General features: G+C 43.9%; 1 protein-coding gene across 1 annotated transcript in view; it reads right to left on the bottom strand.

Moving 5' to 3' along the window:
• LHFPL6 (LHFPL tetraspan subfamily member 6) overlaps positions 1-20,436 on the bottom strand; it is a 143,771-nt gene that overhangs the window by 13,626 nt on the left and 109,709 nt on the right. The window contains exon 3 of the mRNA XM_076364195.1: positions 486-584. Coding sequence (XP_076220310.1) covers positions 486-584 — 99 coding nt within the window. The remainder of the gene's footprint in view (positions 1-485; positions 585-20,436) is intronic.

The raw sequence follows: 20,436 nt of genomic DNA, 5'->3' as shown, positions 1-20,436 counted from the left end.
CCAGTGGCTTGTTTGGGAAAAGGCTGATATAGGGGGCAAGTGCTATTTACCAGCTTCCCAAGGAAGTGAGTAACCAAAACCATACTCTTTAGGCTTGGGTTAGAAGGCCATAAACATGCCAGACTTCAAAGGCAGCTGATTGCACTCATTGTGAATTACCCTCACCTGTGCTGTCATGCCTCTGCCTACCCTGTCAAGATCTCCAGGAGTGTTAGCTCCTGATTGTGAGACTATTAAATCTGATGTCTTAAATATATACATAGATACATTCCTTCATTTTCTTTTATAATGTCCTTCTGGAAAATATTTCCAGCAGATCTAGCTGAAATCCCCTGCCTTAGCACCGTATCAGAATGATGCAATATGAATACCCTGCCACACACAGCTGGGTTGCTTCTCCAAGCCTGTGCTCATGTCCTCATTTACTTTTATGGACAACATATAGAAGAGTCTAATGTAGCTGAGATGCTCTGATGATGACTCACCCAGTTCAAACTGGTTGGAAAGGTTACCACAGGTTTGTCTGACTTCTTCACTGTCCCAGCCAAGAGGATAGAGAGCACAACCAGAGCCAATCAACAAACCTATGGAGAGAAAAGAAAATAGTTTATACAAGCAATTGCCATTAGCTTAAACACAGGCTGCCACTTGAGAATCAAAGTGTCAAACTGCCACTTGGGAATCTCAGAGAAAAAAAAAAAATCTCTTCTTCTCCTTAAACCAGTAGAAAATCATTTGGACTGCTGCATTCTGCTACGCCGTTTTACAGCTGGAAGCAGCCTTGGCAGTTCAGCACCAGAAGCCTCAGCTTCTGTAGCTTCTACCTGAGAGCTTTTAGACTCCCCTTCTACTCTGCAGAACTGCTACATATGCTGTTTGGAAAACTCAACACGGGGTTAAATAGAAGCTGTGTTAATCACAGCATTTACAAGTTGATTGCTTCTGATTAATTAAAACAACAATCAACCACGGTCTATCAAGGTTCTAGCAGGAAAAGTAAACTGACAGTTGTGCTAATCTGTTGTCATTTTCCTTTGTTTTTCACCCTTTCAAAAGCCAGGAAAGAATGGTTTCATGTCACCTGATCAATTCATGCCGTAGGTACGCACTCCACAAAGTTTTCTCAAACCATTTCAGCTAAAACAACTGAGCTCTTGAGCCATTTACTTATTATCATGCTTGGCTTAACATTCACAACATGCTTTGCTTCTCCAGCTCTCATGCTGCCCCAAACAGATGTGCTTTGGCTAAGTCTTTCCCTTCACAAGATCTAGCTGGGAATCACCCAATGGGCCATGATTATTTTGCAGAAGTGGCATTTTTATCATATTGCATTCTCAGCTGCCACTGCAGCAGCTGCCAAAAAGCGGGTGTAGCTGGCAAAGCTTCTTAGACGGACAACCCAGAGAGAACATTTCAATGTATGCTACAGCATTTAAATGTTATCTCCTTTGTGTCAGATCTTATTTGCAAGACTGGAAATGAATCACTATGTAGATAACAGGCTGGGCTCACCTGGCACTTCGCAGGCTGTAAAGGCAAGCAAGTCCTCAAAAAGATTGCAGTGTGGGTTTGCAGTAGTGCCTTTTACCTTTTAGGTAGCGCACAGGACTGGGACAAAGTTTCAGGCCCTACAGCTGTCACTGGCTGACTTCAGGCAAGTCCCTTGACCTCATACCACCTCACTTTTCCTCTCTTGACAATAAGCACAATGTGCTCCCTGGCAAAGCACTTCTGCTGTCGTGTTCCTAGTGCAGCAAGCCCTGGGTGTAGTGACAAAGGCACTGTGGAGGTCACAGCAGACTAACAGGAGTCCTGAGAGCGATTCTGACTCAGGGCCTGGAGCTAGCTGTGCATTTCTACTGTCTCCATCCTCAAGATACCTAAGCTTCTCATATTTCTGACGCTCCTGTAAGACACAGAAATCACCTTATTATGTTCTTGACTTGCTCAAAGACACACCTGAACAAGGCACTGAAGTCCAGAAGTGGTATCCCATCTTTCTCTTAGCATCTTAGTTGTTAGCAAAGTAGGTCAGCAACTCCTTTACTGCTCCTCCAAGCACATCTGCCCCTGTTTAGTGCCCAATATTAGCTCCTTAGATCTTCCTCCACTAAGTTCAGATTTCTTCTTGCTACTCAAGTCTATTTCTTCCTTTCCTTGTTGAGCAGTCACTGCCTGCTCCTCTCTCCATATCTACATCACATAATGGAAAAGAAATCCCTGAGGCAGCCCCCTCTCGGTGCATTCACGCAACAGCTGTAAAGGGAGAAAAGCAATTAAGGACACGTGAATGCTAGGTATTTTCAGAACTTTGCCTGACCTGGATATGGTTGCTTCTAATGTCCTCGCTAATGGCTTTCACACTATCATCTGACTTTTTTCCCCAGGGCTGCAGAGCCGACGGCCAGCTGATAGAATCCACGTACATGAGAATTGCTTCTAATTAAATTCTCAGAAAAGATGTTTCTCAGACAAGAGAACTTAGGCCAAAACTGGGTCTATATTTGTTAAAGACAGCTTAAGACTCTTTGAAAAAAAGACTGATTTTCACTTGAATTGTTAAAGCAAGAAGGGCACTGTGAAGCGCTGACAGCACGACTGATGTGCTAGCAATGGGCAGGACCCAATGGGACAAGGAGGAACATCACCACTGATGATGAGAATGGCTGGGGAAGGGAGGAAGAGCACCTAGATGCCAGAGATAGATAGCCTCACAGACCGGTGGACGGTGGTAGCCCCGGCCAGTCCTGTTGTGGTTCTGACCCCTTCCCACACTGGCCATGATGCCCATGACCTGCCTGGTGCCAGCCCAGGCAGACCACAGCTCAGTAGTAGCTGCTCTGGCCAAAAATGAACCACCCTGGCAGGGCTGGTTTCAGTCAACTTGTGTCCTTGAACAGACTCTCTGGGACACCTCGCAAATGCTCAGAGGGCTCCATTACGAGGGGCAGGACGTAGGAAGGAAGGCAGGCTTGCAGCCACCTGCATTGGACCAGCTGAAACAGCAGCCAGCCCTTCCTCACGAATAGGTCCTGGGAAAGCCTCCTGCCCAATTCTTCCAGGAGAACACAACAGCAGCACTGCAGGCAAGTGAAAGGACTATTAGCATAACAATGCTGCCCCTCCAAACCCAGAACAAGCTCTTACTCAGCACTTGCCAATTACTCTCCTCAGGTGGCAAGAGTGTCTAGTGCCCATTGCATTCACAGAGGGCTGTTTGTTTTCAGCTCCCTTTAGGTTTTGTTGCAGTAACAGGTTGTTGTTTGGGTTTTTTCCCACGAATATTGCTCACAGCACTTTCCACTGCCACCCTCCAAACACAGCTCATCCTCTTCCAAACACCGTGTACCTGTTCACACTTTCTGCCTCCGATGCTACACTGGATACAGTGGCCACAAGCCTTGGCAACTTATTTCCTTCCTTAGCCAGACCTCTTCATCCCCCTATCACACCCTCTTTCCCATTTCTGTACGTCCATCTCTGTAAGTCCAAAGCCCAGTTTCAGTCAAAATAAATTCTGGGAGTCGGGCTATGTCACTTACCCTGCATTTATAAAATACCTGTCACAAATGTGCCTTGACCTGGATTAAGCCTCAGCCTCTAACTTTGGTCTAAATTGCAATTATTATTGATGAAGAAGAATAATTACTATTAAAAATAATCCTAGATTTCCTTGTTTCTTTCACAAAGCCACAAAATTCTTATAAGCTCTACAGAGTAAATACCTTCAAACATAAGGCTTGCTTAGGCAAAGACATAATGTCTAGTTCTGCTCTCTGATCAACTCATGTAAATCTAGAGAAATTAAATTGGGGGACAGATGAGAACATCCTGGGAGAGTAGAATCGGGATCTTCCTTACACAAAAATCCTGGTGATGATACAGTCAAAAATTCATTAGCAGCCCAATATACTGTAATGTTAAATTGCTCCAAAGGAGCAACTGCCTCAATCATACATGGATGCTTGCCCTTAAAGCCAGTCCATGCTGTCTAATAACCAGCTCACGGCACCCACCGCTGAGCCTCACCATTAGCTGTGCCTCCCAGAAACGAATAAATCCAATAAGGGCGAACTAGTGTGCTATGTCAGAAAACCTCCCTACCCCAGCGACAGCTGGCTCTCCAGTTGGGTATGGGCTTTAGCAGTGCTGAGTTTCATTTATGGAGTACCAGCCATCAAGCACTGCAGCTTCTTTTCTGCTCACTGCCTGCACTGACTGTGACGATGAGATCAAACAGGAAACTGCCGCCTAACGCCGGTGCCGCCACATGGCCCCGAAGCATGAGCAGCAGCATGTTTACGTGTGAAGGACAAGGTATAAAGCCAGAGGCAAGCTCACATGCTTCATTTAGCGAACACAAAACCTGCCGGAGACCAAAGGTGCTGCCAGGAGCACGGGGCTACATTCCCATCTGGCAAAAAGGCTTATGCCTGTAAATACCAATTTTGTCACAGGTACCAACTGGCCACAAGTCTTAAAGCTGTTGTTTTGACATCTCCTTTGATAACAGTGGTTTTCAGCTGTTTTTAATTCACCTTCAAATGTTTCCCTGTAGTGGTGTGTATGCGCCTGTTGTGGATTTAGGTCTATTGACAAAACAGTTGTGTTCCCCAGTACTTCTTGCAGGCAAGGTGCGGGCCAAACTTAGGGATTTACTTTCAGTGTAAGAATTCCACAGACTTAGAGCCTGCTAGTCAGTAAGAAAAAATTTCACAAGTTTTGCTTTATGCCCTGAGGTATGTATATATGTGTGAGTGTGTATGTGTAATGCCCCATTGCTTTCAGCAGGATTCTGCATGACTTCAACAGGGCTGATACTGCCTCGGTCTGCATGGGCAGTGAAGTTGGTAACTGGCATTTCAGCTCCCTTATTTTATGCACTAAAAGAGTGAAGTGTGCCTCAAAGCCCATGGCGTTAATAGGACTTGGACAAAAGCCCCTCAGCCCATTCTTTCCCTTCTAATCAATCCACCCCTGTTTGTAAGCAACTAAATGTGTCGATCAGACCCTGCAAAAGCAAAAAGACTGCATACTATTACCACTAATAATTCATACATGCTTACAGCCAATTTGTTTAATCACAGAGAACGTAGATCCTGCTGAACAGCTGCAACCTCCATTTAAAGATCTAAGTTAAATCCAAGGGCTGCAAACCCAGTGGAAATCCTTAACCTAATTTTGCAGCTTCAGTAGAGAGCAGATACTGGTTTAGCTCAAGAGTCACATCCTGGCCTGCCCTATAGTTATTGTATTTAGCCAGCTATGCTACCCAGGACACCACACCCATCTTTACAGCTGCTTAAAATGCTTAGGATGCCTATAACATTTCTTTAGAAAGTTAAAAAAATACAAACCAAATCCACTGTGCTGTAATTACCATCATCTGTCATCTTCCATTATCCACTACAGTCATTAAAAGAAATAGAAAGGGGAAGGAAATGTGCAGGTCCATAAACGGCACCTTCACAAAAGGGGCTGCAGCTTCAAGGTGCCAGGGAGCCAGTCAGTGGGACGGGGCCAGCCGGCAGCAGAGGCGCTGGTGGCACTTGGCTGCTGTTTTGGATGACGTGCCACACACCAGTGGAAGTGTTGGCACTGTCAGAGACCAGCGCTTCTGGAGCAGTTCTGCATTGGGGAATGAAACGGGCTCCTTGCCCTGATCCGTGAAACGCTGCTATAGCAAGTGCTGCGGCTGGCTCGATGCGCTGGCGAGACACGCAGGAGAGAGCCGCGGGGCTGACTTAATGCAGCCAGCTTCGGCAATGCAAAGCTGGAGTTAAGTGCCTGGCTTCAATATTTAACAGGGTCCCATTTAGCTACTAGGCTCTTTGCGTGGTCCATGCAGAGAGCTGGATACCTTCAGAAAGTGAGCTAAAACCAGCCTATGTGCTAAGTGAGGAGCTGCCCAGACCTACAAGTTGCAAAACTACAAACCAGGAGGTCAGAGGGTGGATGCCTCAATAGTAAACTACCCAGAGTAATCCTTGTTCATCCCAGACTGCCTTCCCTGTCACTCTTGCTGCAGGTATAATGCATGATCATATTTTAGTAACACTTAGCACTTGAAATATGATCTTGTCTGTCTGGAGTGGAGTTTGTGATTGAAAATAATTGCATATAGCAGATTCTGCATATGGTGGATGCTGCTGAGCAGGGGGGCGGCAGGGAAGGGGCAGTAATTACATTAGTGGCTTGGCACAGGTCTAGGTTTCATCTCTGAAGTGATAAAGACATGATTTGTGGCATGCAGCAATCAGCTTACTCCAAGAGGTAAAATATTAACCGCTATTAATATCTCCAAGAATAGCTTGGATGTAGGCAAGTCTCAAACAATAAATACAGAAGGAATAATAAACCAATAAACCAAGAGACTTTAACCAGATTTTGCCATGGGCAAAATGACTGCACTCAGAAAGACCAAGATCAATTGGCAAAAGTCAGTGCACAAAAACAGAAGCTTGCAAATCCCTGCAGTGGGTGGTCCTTGGACTGCTGCTGTGGCTCTAATGGGAGCCTCCACCCAAAGATCTGATGTGCTTTAAGTAACCCATGTAGACATCACACCATAAATTAATTGTCTGTAGCTATCCTGACAGTTCATAGCTAGCAAGTCCTGTTTTACAGACTCAGCTCTTCCTCTCATTTGTTGATGTCACAGCGTGCCCCTGATTGCTATATGGCTCATTCTTGTTTTGTTGTCAGCCCATTTGATCACTGCATCCTCAAAAGCCTGTTAAATAAAGCCAAACCTTCCCCAGTGTCCTTCCCGCTCCCTTGCACAGGGTAAACCTAAGCATATGATTCAGATAAATCCGATGGGGAAAACCATCAGTTTGATCAATAAAGAGAGGTAGTGATGGCAGTAAATGAGGCACTTAGCTTTGGATTCAGCCTCAGAGTCTTGCCGCTAGAAAATGCATTTTCAAATGGGAACTAAACCAATAGTGGCTTTCCTTGATTATGGACTTTTTAAGAGCCTTCTACATGGGCACTGGAAATTGTATTCCTTTTTTGTCTGTCTTCAGCTCCAGTCACAGTTATACGCTATGAATGCAGTGAAAAGGACTGCCCGGGCACCATAAAGGTCCTCCTTGGCCAGCAGTTAGAAGGGGTCTGCACAGCTGTAGTGCGGGGGCCTGGGAAGCCTCTCAAGCAGGAAGGAGCCCAGTGTCATTGTGAAAACCCAATTTGTATTTCCACCTAGAAAAATAAAAGGGATGGGTCAGGCTTGATATATGTACTGCAGAGAGAAAATAAAACCAGAACCGAATGCTGCCTTTTGTATGGTCACTTATTAGTGAGAAAAATCTTCTTCAAAATATCTTCCTCCTTTCTTTCCCCCCATCTTCTACTTTTTCCCCTTTCACTTTCAGACCTGACCAAAAAGAAACCTTGTCATTTTTTTTTTTTCTAGGCATTTCTAATGAATACTGCTCATCTGACAGATATTCAGGCCATCTGGAGAAGCTAACAGACAATAATTTGGAAGTCATCCTTTTCAAGACCATTTTAATGATGATTTTTCCTTTCACATTTTTTCTCCATTAGCCTGTCTGAATCTTCAAGGATGATAGAAAGTTTTCACATTCCCATCTGTCACTTGAAGGTACAGTAATCTCTACAAGGAAAACAAAACCAATTTTTAGATGCAGCAGACTTCGACTCTCCAGTTCTTGTGACTTAAAAAATCTCCTAGCTGTGATGGTTTTAAAGCATTTACCTGCTATAAAAGTGAGCCTGCAGCATGAAAGAAAATTGAGCTGGCACATGAAGATTGTCTGCTGCTCTGAGATGTACCTTAGCCAACAAACAATGGGGTTAAAGAAGAATTGGTTAAAAACTGTGACGTGATACTTCAGCAGACACAGCCTCTGAAATCCCTGTTCGAGAAACTCTCCAGGAGCTGCAGCCAAGCAGCAACTGCAGAGTGATAGAAGTGGGTCAGAGCAGGTTCAGACAAACTCCAGAGCCTGGGCAAAGCAGCAGGACCTGCCGGAGCAAAGAGGGGAGTGGGGCGAGCAGGGCTGCGCCGGCTGCAGGCAGCCTGGCTCCCATGCCCGCAGGAGTCCAGCCTAAATTCAGTTAGCGAGGGATGATGTCTTTATACTGGCAGCTCCCAGCTCTTTACCCAGAAGCTTCCCCTCTTTAAGGTCACATTCCTACTGCTTGTCTTGACATCATCACTCTGTCCTTTGGTTTCTCTGTTGTTCTTCCATTAGAGAAAAGTTATCACATCGGTCCCTTCCATTCTTATTAGTACCTTTCCCAAGGAAACCCAGGCATGTACCTGACCTGGGCTTTTATTAGGCTTAAACATGAGATCAACAATTTGGGCAACAGTTCTCTGTTGAGTTAGTAGTCACTGAACATGGGGCATTTGACTGGTTCCCTATTGAGCCTGAACTGAAAGTGCATCATTTGAGAGAGGGTACAATTGCCTACAATGTGAATGAAAGCAATAAGGGAGTATCTTCTCTGAGTGTCCAGGCAGGGTTCTCCAAGGGCACACAGGTAGAGATGGCATTTATGCTGCGCCAAATTTCCTCCCACTCCTCCTCACAAGGGTCATAGGATGGGAGAGAGCAAGTCAGTTCAGGGCTTCACTAAAGGTGAAGGTGTTTTTGCCACAGACTGCTATAGCAGGACGTTAGAGGGACTCTAGACGCAAACCAAACAACAAAAAACAGAGAGAATAAAATGCTACAACCTTCAGCTTTGCAGATCCTGCCTCCAGTAACACTGCTTCATCTTCAGCATGATGGAAATAGTACTCATGGGTTTTCAGGCAAGGGGCAAAACCCCACCACCCTTTCCCTTCCAGTTCTGATTGCCAGGTTTTAATTCAATGTATTTGGCTTTGCCTAGCTCCCCTCCTTCTGATTGTCAAGCCCCATCCCTCAAATAAGACTTTTTCTGTTATTTTGGGTTACTCCACACCATGAGCACTCACTGCCTGGCAGCTGCTCGGCTCCGAACCTCAGTGAACAGCCACAGTGAAGAGCTGCCACCTGCCTGCTGCCGCTTCCCAGAGCTCTCGGAAAGTGGGGCTAGTGGTAGAGGAAGCCTAAAAAAGGCATTGCAAATGCCTGCCAGCATCCAGCACGGAAAAGTGCTGTGTCATGGGAGAGTCACAGCCCTTGCTTTCTCCCTGACTGCAGGCACGGGGCAGTGGAGGGTGCAGATAGGAGTTTTCCAGCAGATGAAGCATGACTTTGATTTTCATTTGATCAAAGGTGGTGTGCTCATTACGACAGAGGTGCTTCAGGCTCAGAGGGAGAAATCTCTCCACCCAGGGATGCTACATTGCTACCCAAAACCTAATGGCTTTGCTCTCTTTGGCCCTGAGCGTTTTTAAAGTAATACTGAAGGCTTCAGAAAATGGAGATGGGAACTGGGAGAAACCTAAAAGAAACAGTGAAGTAGGAAGAGAGGAGATATCAAGCACAGAGCTGCTACTAAATGGAAGTCAATTAGTAAAAGCCATTTGGTAAAAGGACAAGTGACAGGGCTGTGGCAGCTGCTGCCGTGGAAAGGAAAGATCCAGCACCAATTTCAAAGCCCTGCAAAATAGGTGCTGGTGCAGCGGGTTCCAGGAGGCTGCAGCTCCCAACAGTTCCAACCACCAAAAATCACCCCTGGAAGTACTTCTTGTAACTAGATTTTATAAAGCAGCAGCAAACAGTCTGCACAGGTTGGCACTAGATACTAAGAAATCCAAGAGTTTAATCCTATTTTATGTATGCAGTAGGAGGAATAATATGATCTTTGAGAACTAGTTGAATTACAGTGTGTAGCTGGATATTTCATTGAAAACTCCTTTATTACTATTTATTATACAGCACCATTCACATGCAGGGAGATTTAGAGAGAGCCAAGGAAACAGGTACCTGCCCGTGCAATTTATACCTTATGGGTTATGGTTAAGTAGGGCTAAGGCTGGCCACAGTGTCACGATGGAGGGTATCTGGAGGATGCACCAACTGTTTAGGGAATGAATATTCACTGAAGCAGAGACTCCAGGCTGACTCCCTTACTGCCAGACCACACAGTCCCTCTTACATTTTCATTCTCTCAGCCAATGACAATACAAGTATTTGGTACCAAGTAGAACATCCTTCTGATAGAAGCTCCACAGATCCCAGGTGATGGGAGACCAAGGCTCAAATCAGGAAAACAAAAAAGGAAAAAAAAAAAAAAAGAAGGCTTTCACCATAGCTATTTTTCCCAGCCATGAGTGTTGGGTGCAGACAATTGGATATGAGAGATTCCAGCATCACCAGGTTTTCTCCTTTGGGCTTCATGCGATACATACTGGCTATGTGCCCATGGATGAGGTAAACGGAGGATTATCGAGATTGTGAATCCTCCAGTGTTTAGACACAAGGCACAGCACTAAGCAGTATGGATAAGTCCAGACTTGGCTGCTTTTGTTTGTCGAAGGGGATACTTGGAGGTATGAAAGTTATTATTGTGATCATGATTCAGGGTTGATCCTGCTTTAAGCAGAAGGTTGGACAGCCCTTCCAACATGAAAGACTTTAGGAATCTGTTTTTACGTCATTCAGGCACCTCAGCTTAAGGCAGCTGGGGCTCAAGTTACATGTGTACACATAGGACTACTTGCATTTCAGCTGGGTAGCCCACCTGGAGACCAGCTCCTGCTCCAGAAGAGCATGGGTCTTCCTTTCTAGGTGCCTCAGATGGCACAGGGCATATCAAACCTATGGAGATGCCTCTGCAGTGGCAACTTAATTGAGACCCTTGTCAGTACAATCAATGGAGTCTAGAAGCTATTTTTCTCACCCTAAAGAATATATACACATAGATCTATGACCAGGACACATCTAAGTCCACCTAACTCTAAGACAGCAAAGACATTCACATGGGACTGGCAGACATGACACAGAGCCAATAGGGAAAGCCAGACACTCCTGGACTAGCAGCTGGAGGCGGGATAGCCAAGGGCATCTCGAATGGCACTAGACACCTGCAGGTTATCGACTGAATTGTGCTCCATTGGCAGTATCGACTCAGAGTAGGATTTGGCTGCCCAAACACAGGCACCTTCTGTCAGTTTAAGCGCTGTTCAGTATCTCACTTGGCCTCCAGCTGCCTCTCCAGAGCAGTGCAAGTTTCCCCTAAGTCCTCTGTCATACCTGCCAGCCCACACAGAGGTCTTGCAGACCCTAGGGTATCTCTAACAGCGCAAAGCATCTAGATTTAGGCTAATGAGTTTCACCCTAGATATCTACTGATCTTAATGTGAGCTTAGAAACCTACCTCAAGGGAAAATATCTGTATTGTAAACACCATCAAAAAGTGTATGAATCCATAATCGAATCCTGCCCAAAGTTACCTACACTTTATTTTGTCCCTTATCTTCCATCCTTCTGCCATCATTCTGCCCTTAAGCTGCAAATGCCTCAATTCCTGTCATGAATTCTGCCTTCCTTTATGGGAAATGACATGAATGTTAGGGAAGAAGAGAAGTTTACAGGAAAAATTGTCTTGCTCCTGAGCGTAAACCTGTATGCTCTACCTTAAAAGGAAGTTATTCCTATGGAAACAAGTTGCTGCTTCAAAATGGCCTTGATCTGCCTCAATTGCTACTACAGAGCTAGACCGACTCAGGACTAGCTTTGTTGATTCTCTGCATCATTCCTCCCAGAGTTTGTCACACAACAAAATGATTGACACCTCTTGTTCTGAAAAGGATGTGACATGGTCCAGTCAAAGACAGGGTGAATCTGCAGAGCGGAACTGAAATGCTTGAAGAACTCCAGAAAACACTCTGGAGTTTGACTGTCAGCTCATTTTTGTTTGGCAAGCCATGATCACTGCTTGCACATTATAAGCTTTATGGGGAAAAAAAAGAAAAAAAAAGCCTGAGCGTTATCACATGCCATCAGATTTCTTTATATGACAACCCATCTGTGTACTCACGCCATCGTTTTGTGGCTCAGAATCAAATGTTTGACAGTTCAAAGCGTCTAAAGCAGCATATGGCACATGACATAGTGTATTTAAATAGAAATCACTCCATTAGAAACACAAGGGTGTCTACTGTGATTAATAAAAAGTAGCTTAATAAATAACTTCCCAAAATAAATAATTCTCCACATAGTCATAGTAGAGAAGGCATACTCCTTTTCATTAATATGATTTTCAATAGCAACTGGAGGCTGGACAAAACTAGCCAGAGCTTTTGCATAAGCTCCAGGCTCGAAGGATTTCCCAGCACACGAAGGACCATGAGGAGAGAATGAAGGAAATATATCCTGTGTCAGTGAAGATGCCTAAGCAGACAAATGGATAAATGGACAGGCACTGCCATATCTTTTCAATACAAACTGGGCAGACTAAGGTTGTTACAAGCATTAAGGAAAAGTTTTCAGCAGCCCAACTCCTGAGCACCACTCCAGTGATTTCTACTCTAGATTCTCCCAGCCTTTGGAAATAGTTCACTGATCTGTGAAAAACAATAGTTTGTAGATGCTGGATAAAGCAACAAAGCTGCCCAGCCAATTCCTTCACTTCAGTGGCATATCCCCAAAGTGACAGGGGAACTGGAACTGATGCAAAGCGTACATCCAGTGGGGGAAGACTGCATACCAGGCTTCTGCCGCCTTTTTTTTTTTTTTAGTTTGTTTTATTTCAGTTGAGCTGTCCAAGGATTAATGGAAGATCAACCACTGCACATCTCAGTAGAACTTCAGCCATACTCAAGAGTTCAAAGTAGCACTTTCAGTACATGGTCTTCAGACCCTCTGGCAAACCAGGAGTACTTCTAAGCAAGTTCATACATGCTATTAGGCAATCTATACCTGGAAAAAAAGATTGAATGGGTTCACATTTCTACTGGGTCTGCATTTCTACTGGAGAGTCTGTAAGACCCCTCAAATCAAATGAGTTTGGAAACCATTTCTCTAGATATAGGAAATATAGTAAGATAAACTGCTATAATGCTGTAAAAGTCAGTGACAGTCACCAAACACAGCTGAGAATCACTTTTCCCTTTATACTACTCTCACTGGTGCTTCACAGGTTTAAGCCTCCCTCTACTCTGCAAAAATGTATACACCAGCTTCATTGATACACAGGCCTGCAGCCATCAAATGCATCTCTCTCCGTACAGTGTAGAGTTCTCTGATGGATAAGTCATAGCCAGCTAAGTGTTGCAAAATACATGGGAACTGGTGAAGGAGAGGTCAGTTTAATTTATTGTTTGCTGCTGTAGCTGCAGCACTTTTTAGCAGCTTTTAAAATACCCTCTGCATCCACAAGGCTACTTGCAGAGCATGCAGCTAAGCACATGAATTAAACTATGCACGAGCAAAGGTATACTCAGTGCAGTTTGCCTTTGTGCTGAATTACAGTGTAAAATCAAAAGACATGGAATCAAATCTAAGCAATAATAGACTCCATGTGAAATTGATCATTCGTATGGTTTCCTCAATTAAACTAAAAACAACTATTACCCCATTCTCAGCTACTTTGTTTTCAATAAGAGAGATGATAAGGTTCAGCACAGCTCCAATGAGAACTGTGTGACACTCAAAATACTGTTTCCATACTGTCGGACTGTCTGTGTTTTGTTTTGTGTGATTTTTACATCCTCTAAAGTTTGTTTCATGTGACATACCCAAGAAAAGGATATTTTTTATTTTTAAAAACAAATGAAAAATATGGAATTTTCTGTGCTTTCTATCCAAAGGCATTCAAACTCAGTAACTGACCCAATTTGCAGAGGAAAAAATACTCTATCAAGTCAATTTCCCTCAAATAGTTCCCATTTTTCAGTTTGCCACAAAATGCGATAAATCATAATTTCGGATAGGAGCTGCCATTTGTTACAAATATATTGCACATCTGCAGCTCAGAAAAATTTGGCACTGCTGCTTATCCTCTCTAGAGAGAATCCATATGGACAACCTTACCAACATCTCAAACATACTTAACTCTTTCTGGTAACAAAGACCAGTGCATGAGAGGGAAGAACTGAGTAGAAGGCTATGATTCTCCCATGATGATCTCATGAGCCCACCTTTGATCTCATTTTGAGATCTTCTCCCCACCCACCTGTGAGTTATCCCAAGGCGATGGAGTAATGCCTCAGCACTGTCCAGCTCTTTATGTTGAGAGTCTTTTGCTTCCCATCTTCCTCCAGTATCAATTAGTAAATTCTTTTATGCAGAGAGCATACTTGAAACACAAAAAAAGTCTTGGAAACTTGGGTTGGAAGGGACATCAAGAAGTCATCTAATCTTTCCTTCAGCCTCAAAGTCAGGATGAGCTCTACTTGTACCTTCCAAGAGAAATATTTGTTTAATCTGTTCTTAAAAAGCCTCTCACAACGGAGATCCCACCACCTTCTAAGACCATCTGTTCTTGTGGCTCTGTGTCTGCAACAGAAGCTTTTCATGTCATCTAACCTATATCTTCCTTGTGGTAATTTAAGTTCATTCCTTAAACCACAGACTTTGCTAAACCCCTACCGGGGCTCTGAGAGAGCAGTTTATTTTCTTCCCCCTTTGCAGCACCTTTCTCTCCAATGGTTTAAGCAGTTCCAATTTATTCAGTTTTTCCTGCTAGAACTGGCCATTCCGTACAGCCTTCTCTATCCAGAGGATTTCTGCGGCTGCTGGCTTTGATGATCTGTTGGAATTTTTCCTTCAAAAACCAAAAAGCTATGCCAGAATACTATCAGAGCAGCTGAATAATGAATCAAACTCATTGCTTTCAACTGAGAGAAACCAAAAGGACAGTTAAATCAAGTTAAATGAAGACCTTGAAGGTGATGGCAACCCTAACTAGCAAAACCCTAAAAAGAACTGTGTGACTCTTGGAGCTCAATACTGTTCTCTCTTCCTAAAAACTTTTCAGAAATGATGCTTTATGAGCAGCGGAAGACTCTTCAAGTACATCTTTACTATAAAGGCTGTCCTTGATAAAAGCCTATCAGCGCCTTGATGCCATCCCCAGCACTTAATAGTTCGGCTCCAATTTACAAGATCATTGGCTTAATGGATTAATACTTGGTGACTAGAGCATGCAATTGCTAGATACAAGAACACATTCTTATTCGGACCGAAGAGTAGTGAGCGCTAAGGAGCAATAGGAGCATTGGCTGGACCTCCTACAAGGACTGAGAGAGAATGTAAGAAAAAAATGGAAACAAACAGAAAATGAACAAGCTATGCGGTGAACGTTAGATGGCTGCAGAAGCAACTAATGATGGCACTTAGACTATTTATAAAGTCTTCAAGGAGGAAGAGGAAAAGTCCCTTACTTTCAACTCTCCTCATATACTAACCATTATTTGCATTCTTTGTTCAGAACCAGCTGACTCCTGTGACATATCTAGCTCCTCACTGGCCACTTGTGCCGCTGATCCTTGCTTGAATCCCTTCAGCTTATAGTTCAGATATGAAATGAGTGACCTATGTTTGCTGTGATGCAAATAAAACCACCTGCAAGTGTTCCCAAGCCAAAGTTGTTTGATGGAGTTATGCGTTCAGCAAATAGCCCAAGACTGGAGCTGGGGTGAGGGTTCTGGGGCGCAGGCTGACCCGAGCTACTTACAGAGGCTGCAGTCTCTCCACTGCTCTTGGTCCCTGCAGTTGGCTCCTGCTTTCTATAGATTTCACACAACCCTGTCCATACAAAATGCTGTTTTACTAATGTATTCCAAAACATGAGTTCACTTTATGGCTTGGACAGGGGCTGGTGCAACTATAGCACCATAAGGGTTATGGGATATATTTTTAGTCTTGTGAAAGTATTACATTTAACATACAAAAGCACATGTGACCTTGCAGACCCAGTCTTTTAACCTTACCCTTTCAAGTAGATCTAATGGGGGATAACTGGCCCCTGTGAAATCAATCAGTTTTGCCACTGATTTCAGTGAAGCCAGAGCTTTAGCCACAGTCTTTAGCTCGCTATTTCTACAGGTAATTTCCACCGCTGGAAATTGCCCAAAACCGAGTATATTGTACTATGAGAGAAACTCTGTCCTTCCTTGGCTTTCTATTTAAAACTAGAATAATACCCAGTAACTGCTTTAAGGGAAGGGATATTGCCCCCCCTTGGATCTGACAAGACTTTTCCTTGTCTAACTTACGTACTCCAGGGGCACTTCCATTGTAGCACAAATTATATCCAGAAGCATCAGAAGAGCCCTATAACTAAGTTGGAAAGATGGAGATCCCTTTCGTCCTGTTTTTTCTGAAATGTAAATGTTCATTTTAAAATGATACCATCACAGCTTCCAGGACCAGCTGTTCATCCCTTTTTTCTTTGTATTTTACTGCCACTGAATCCTTGTTCTGAATTATCAGAACAATAATTAGATTCGGGAAAGGGGGGGGGGCAGGCATTCATATCCCCCTGAGAAGAAGAGATAAAAGTTTCATTTCTGAAAGCTGATGTGCCAACAGTGGATAGTGGGGAATTGGGATTCCTTCTTAACTGCATGAGAGAGTTCAGTAAAGTTTATTAATAAAACAATTTCGATAAACTCCATTTATGCATTATTTGTACAAGTATCTTGGCAACTGCTTATTTAGCATCTTGAACACATCAGGAATTTTAAAGAGGAGGACTGAAATCTTGCCTCAGACTGTAAAAGCTTTGACGGAAGTGGGTCTGTGAAGTAATGAGGGTTTTTTTCTTTTTCTGCTTCTCCTTCTTTTTCTTCCTCCAACTAAAAACAATTTTCTAATATCCTTGACATAACTACTATAATGACGCATAATTTATTTGATCCTTACACAGCCCCCTTAGGATTACTTCTTGCAGATAGCCAATTATAAACTCTTACATACTTTATAGCCCTCATTATGTGTGACAGAGGCAAACTAATAAATAATGCAAAACCCCTTTTATACCCAGTCTACCTTGTGAGAATATAGGGGTCTGGTAAGGAGGGAAAAAGCACATTGTAATGCATTCTTATTTCCAAATGGACTGAAAAACTTCCTAGCTTCAGCTTGCTTCCTTGGGACACTCTTTTTTTCCCAGACTGGACTCCCATGGTTTGATTCATTACTAGATAAAAATCAAGTTCAAATAGAAGTGGACCATGACACACAAACTGTCACTGCCCTGTCACTTCCTCGTGACATCCTGTCAGCTGCAGACAAGAATGGAGGTCTGGAAGCAGAACAGCCAGGTTGAATACAAATGAATTGATATTCAGTTGCAGGCTTTTAACGGTAACGAAGCAGAAAGGGCCAAGGCCCAAGGAGCACATTTCACCCCGCTTGCTCTGCCTTTCTGGTGCAACATCCAGACACTGCTAGTGCTCAGGTCAAGGCTCTGGAGGAAAGCAAAGCAGCTCTGACTGTCCCTCAGCTGGTAGGATTCAAAGAGCAGAGTGAGCAACTCAGGAAGACATGGGGTTGAATATACACATATAAGGTCCTGGTGGACTGCTTTATTTTTGTCTTTAATTGACATGATGCTGCCTTTTAAAGCAAAAAATCTGCAACTGTAATGACTGAGAAATGTTACCAAGATCACTACAGAGACCTGGGGAGTCACGAAGGCTACAGCTGACTTCTGTCCCCACCAGGGAATTCTGTGCAACCATTACATTACTTATATTGTCCCTTGAAGCCTTCTTTTCCCTACATGAAGAAGAGGGGATAATAGTTCCAAAAGGCACAGGGATTTCTTGCCTCTGTGTGGTGCTTGGAGACCCTGAGGGACAGAGGGTAGGAGGAAGGAAGGTGTTCACACAAGGTTTGAAGTGTTGCAACCCAGAACAAAAGTGAACAACTGTAATCATGTAATTTTATTGGCAGCCTTAGGGTGGACTCAAACTCATTCAACTTCCTTTCCTCCTATCCTTCTATTTAACAGGGAAGGGGAACACTTTAAAAAAATTAAACCAACAAGCAAATAAACAAGCCCAACTTTTCCAAGGGCAGAGCCCACCACAGCCCTTGCTCTAGGAGGATTGGGCACAGCTACTTTCACAGCCTGTGATATGGTCTACAGAAGCCTGAACGTACAACTCTTGGCACCAAAACTAAGCACTATTCACTAAATGACACGTCTCTCCAACTAGTGTCTAGATGGCCACAGCTAATTACAGTCTGAGATTCCAGCAGACATCTGGGTCTACCGCATCTTCCAATATCCCCATGGGGCTTAACACAGATGTGGAACAAATGCATAGAAAGAAGGCAGATGGAAGAGTGGCTGTATAACACAAATACCTTAGATACGGTTAAGTTAAAGCCCTGCCACTGAGTCCTGCTAGATTATGCAATTAAATCAGCAGCCCTTCATAGCTGGCTGTGGGGATGGCAACGAACAAAAGAAAGAGAGACATTTGCCTTTGTGTGCAACTACAAAGAAATCATCTGCCATTTTAACTACAGGGTTTGACTAACATACACTGAAGCACTCACCTTCAATTAGCCATTTAACCTAGCAGATCAAGCTGTGATCTGAAGAGGCTGAGATACAGGTAAGTGTTCTTCTTGCAGAAGCCATAGGGACTGGCCAGAGGATGTGATAAGCAGGTATAATCCAACAGGCTGACAAATTCTACATTTCCAGGAGTGAACAAAATCCACAGTATCTTTTCCATTTTGTACACTCCTCCACTTACAATAATCTCAGTGGCTACCTACCTCAGTTGGGAACAACATGTCCCTGGGAAAGCATGCAAAAGTGTCAGTTAAAGATATGATACTCTACCTCACGGTTTATAAATGCATCTTTTGTTTGCTTTTAAATAAGTGAAATAAGCATAAATTAAATGTGAGAAACTATTTGCAGTTTGCAGACAGCAACAGCAACAAAACTTGATAGTGTAAACATCTGCCATTTTTGGTTAAAATGTCCCTGGAAATCAGCTTTTACATAAAAACTAATCAAGACAAGGTTTTGGTGTCTACAGTCTGGGTCTGAATCTGCCTCCTGAAAAACGTTAGCAGTGTCAGGGTAACTTCAACAAGGTCAGCAACAGGAACCAGAATAAGGTTCTTCCCACCCGGCTGTCACTGAGGGATGGTTTGAAAGGCTTCCTTCACCCTGCCTACACCCTTCTGCTCACAACTCTCCCATCACCACTTCTTCCTCAACTGCCCCAGCGGGATATTGCCACAAGCATTTACATGGCTGCTTGGGAACTGAAACAGTAGAAAATAAATATTTTTTTCTTCCTGAGGACAAGGGGCAACATAGAATCAGGAATGAGAGGTTGCAAATGATAAATACTTAAACCAGCTTAAGCTATCAAAAAATAAAAAAATTGTGCCACTGTACCCTGCAGCAGATCACTGTGTTCCAGGTCTCTGAGTCTAACAGAACCAGCAGAGCTGCACAAATTGGAGACAGAAAAGGCCAATTTGCATCCAGTTCCCCCCTCGTGAGGGGCAGTTAATTCCCTGAGGTAGTCTGTTGTGCTTTGCTCCCTGAAGCACGTTGTTTTCATTTGTGCTGAACACCATGGTGTGTTCAGTCCAATTTCAAAGGTCTCCAAGCAATAAAGGTTTATGGCTTTCCTGGGGCAACAGTTCCACAGCCAAATGGATCACTCTGGTCTGACTTCAGGGGAGCAGTTAAATGGAGGCTTATATCTATGTCTCATCAGGAGAACACATCTGCACTTAAGAGCTCTCCTAGAACAATTTTATATATATATATATACACACACACACATGAAGGCAATGTCACTTCCCAATGCTACATGACAATCTTCTGTCCCATCGCATTAACCTTTCATTCCCATTGAGGTGACAAAGACTTAGCTTGCCCCCATTCTCATGTTCACCAAACACCACACTGTGAGGACTAGCAGCAGAAAACACCACCGACGGCATCCCCAGGCACAGCAGCCTCCTCTGGACCACAACAGCTCGCCACTGCCTTCCGGAAACCTTCAGTGCCAATTGCCATGGCCACATGGAAAGCTGAACAATGGGGCTTCTCTTTCCCTTGGGTTGATTTCCAGGTGCTCCAGCTTACCACGCACAGTGCGTGATCAGCTGCACTGACAGGCAGAGGTGGCAATATGAGGGGCATCCAACAGGGCCGCTCCTCCCCAAAGCAGCCTGCTCCTATGCTGGTTAATGGGCCACAAAATATGACTTTGGGGTGAATTTCATGTCACAGCTGAGCAGATCTAATGTTGTGCCATCTCTGAAAGGGATAGCTGGACACTCTATACATTCCCAGCTACGTCTTCTTGCCCCCTTCTTGCCCCTTCCCTCGAAGGGGGCTAACATGAATCAGTTCAGGGAGCTACACTGGCAAAAAAAAAATCACTGCTTTTTATAGGGTTATTATTCTGCTGGCGTTAACTCTCCAAACTGGCATACTGATGGGTAACGTAAGTGCCATGCCAAGGGCAAAGGGCCACCTCCTCCCAAGTAGCCAGTAAATCAGCTTGGGCAAATTATCAAACCCTAGTCC

The sequence above is a fragment of the Aptenodytes patagonicus genome, chromosome 1 (assembly GCF_965638725.1).
Source record: "Aptenodytes patagonicus chromosome 1, bAptPat1.pri.cur, whole genome shotgun sequence".
In the NCBI taxonomy this organism is placed as follows: domain Eukaryota; kingdom Metazoa; phylum Chordata; class Aves; order Sphenisciformes; family Spheniscidae; genus Aptenodytes; species Aptenodytes patagonicus.
The sequence above is the reverse complement of the archived record's forward strand: the minus strand, read 5'-3'. Positions and strand labels throughout refer to the sequence as shown.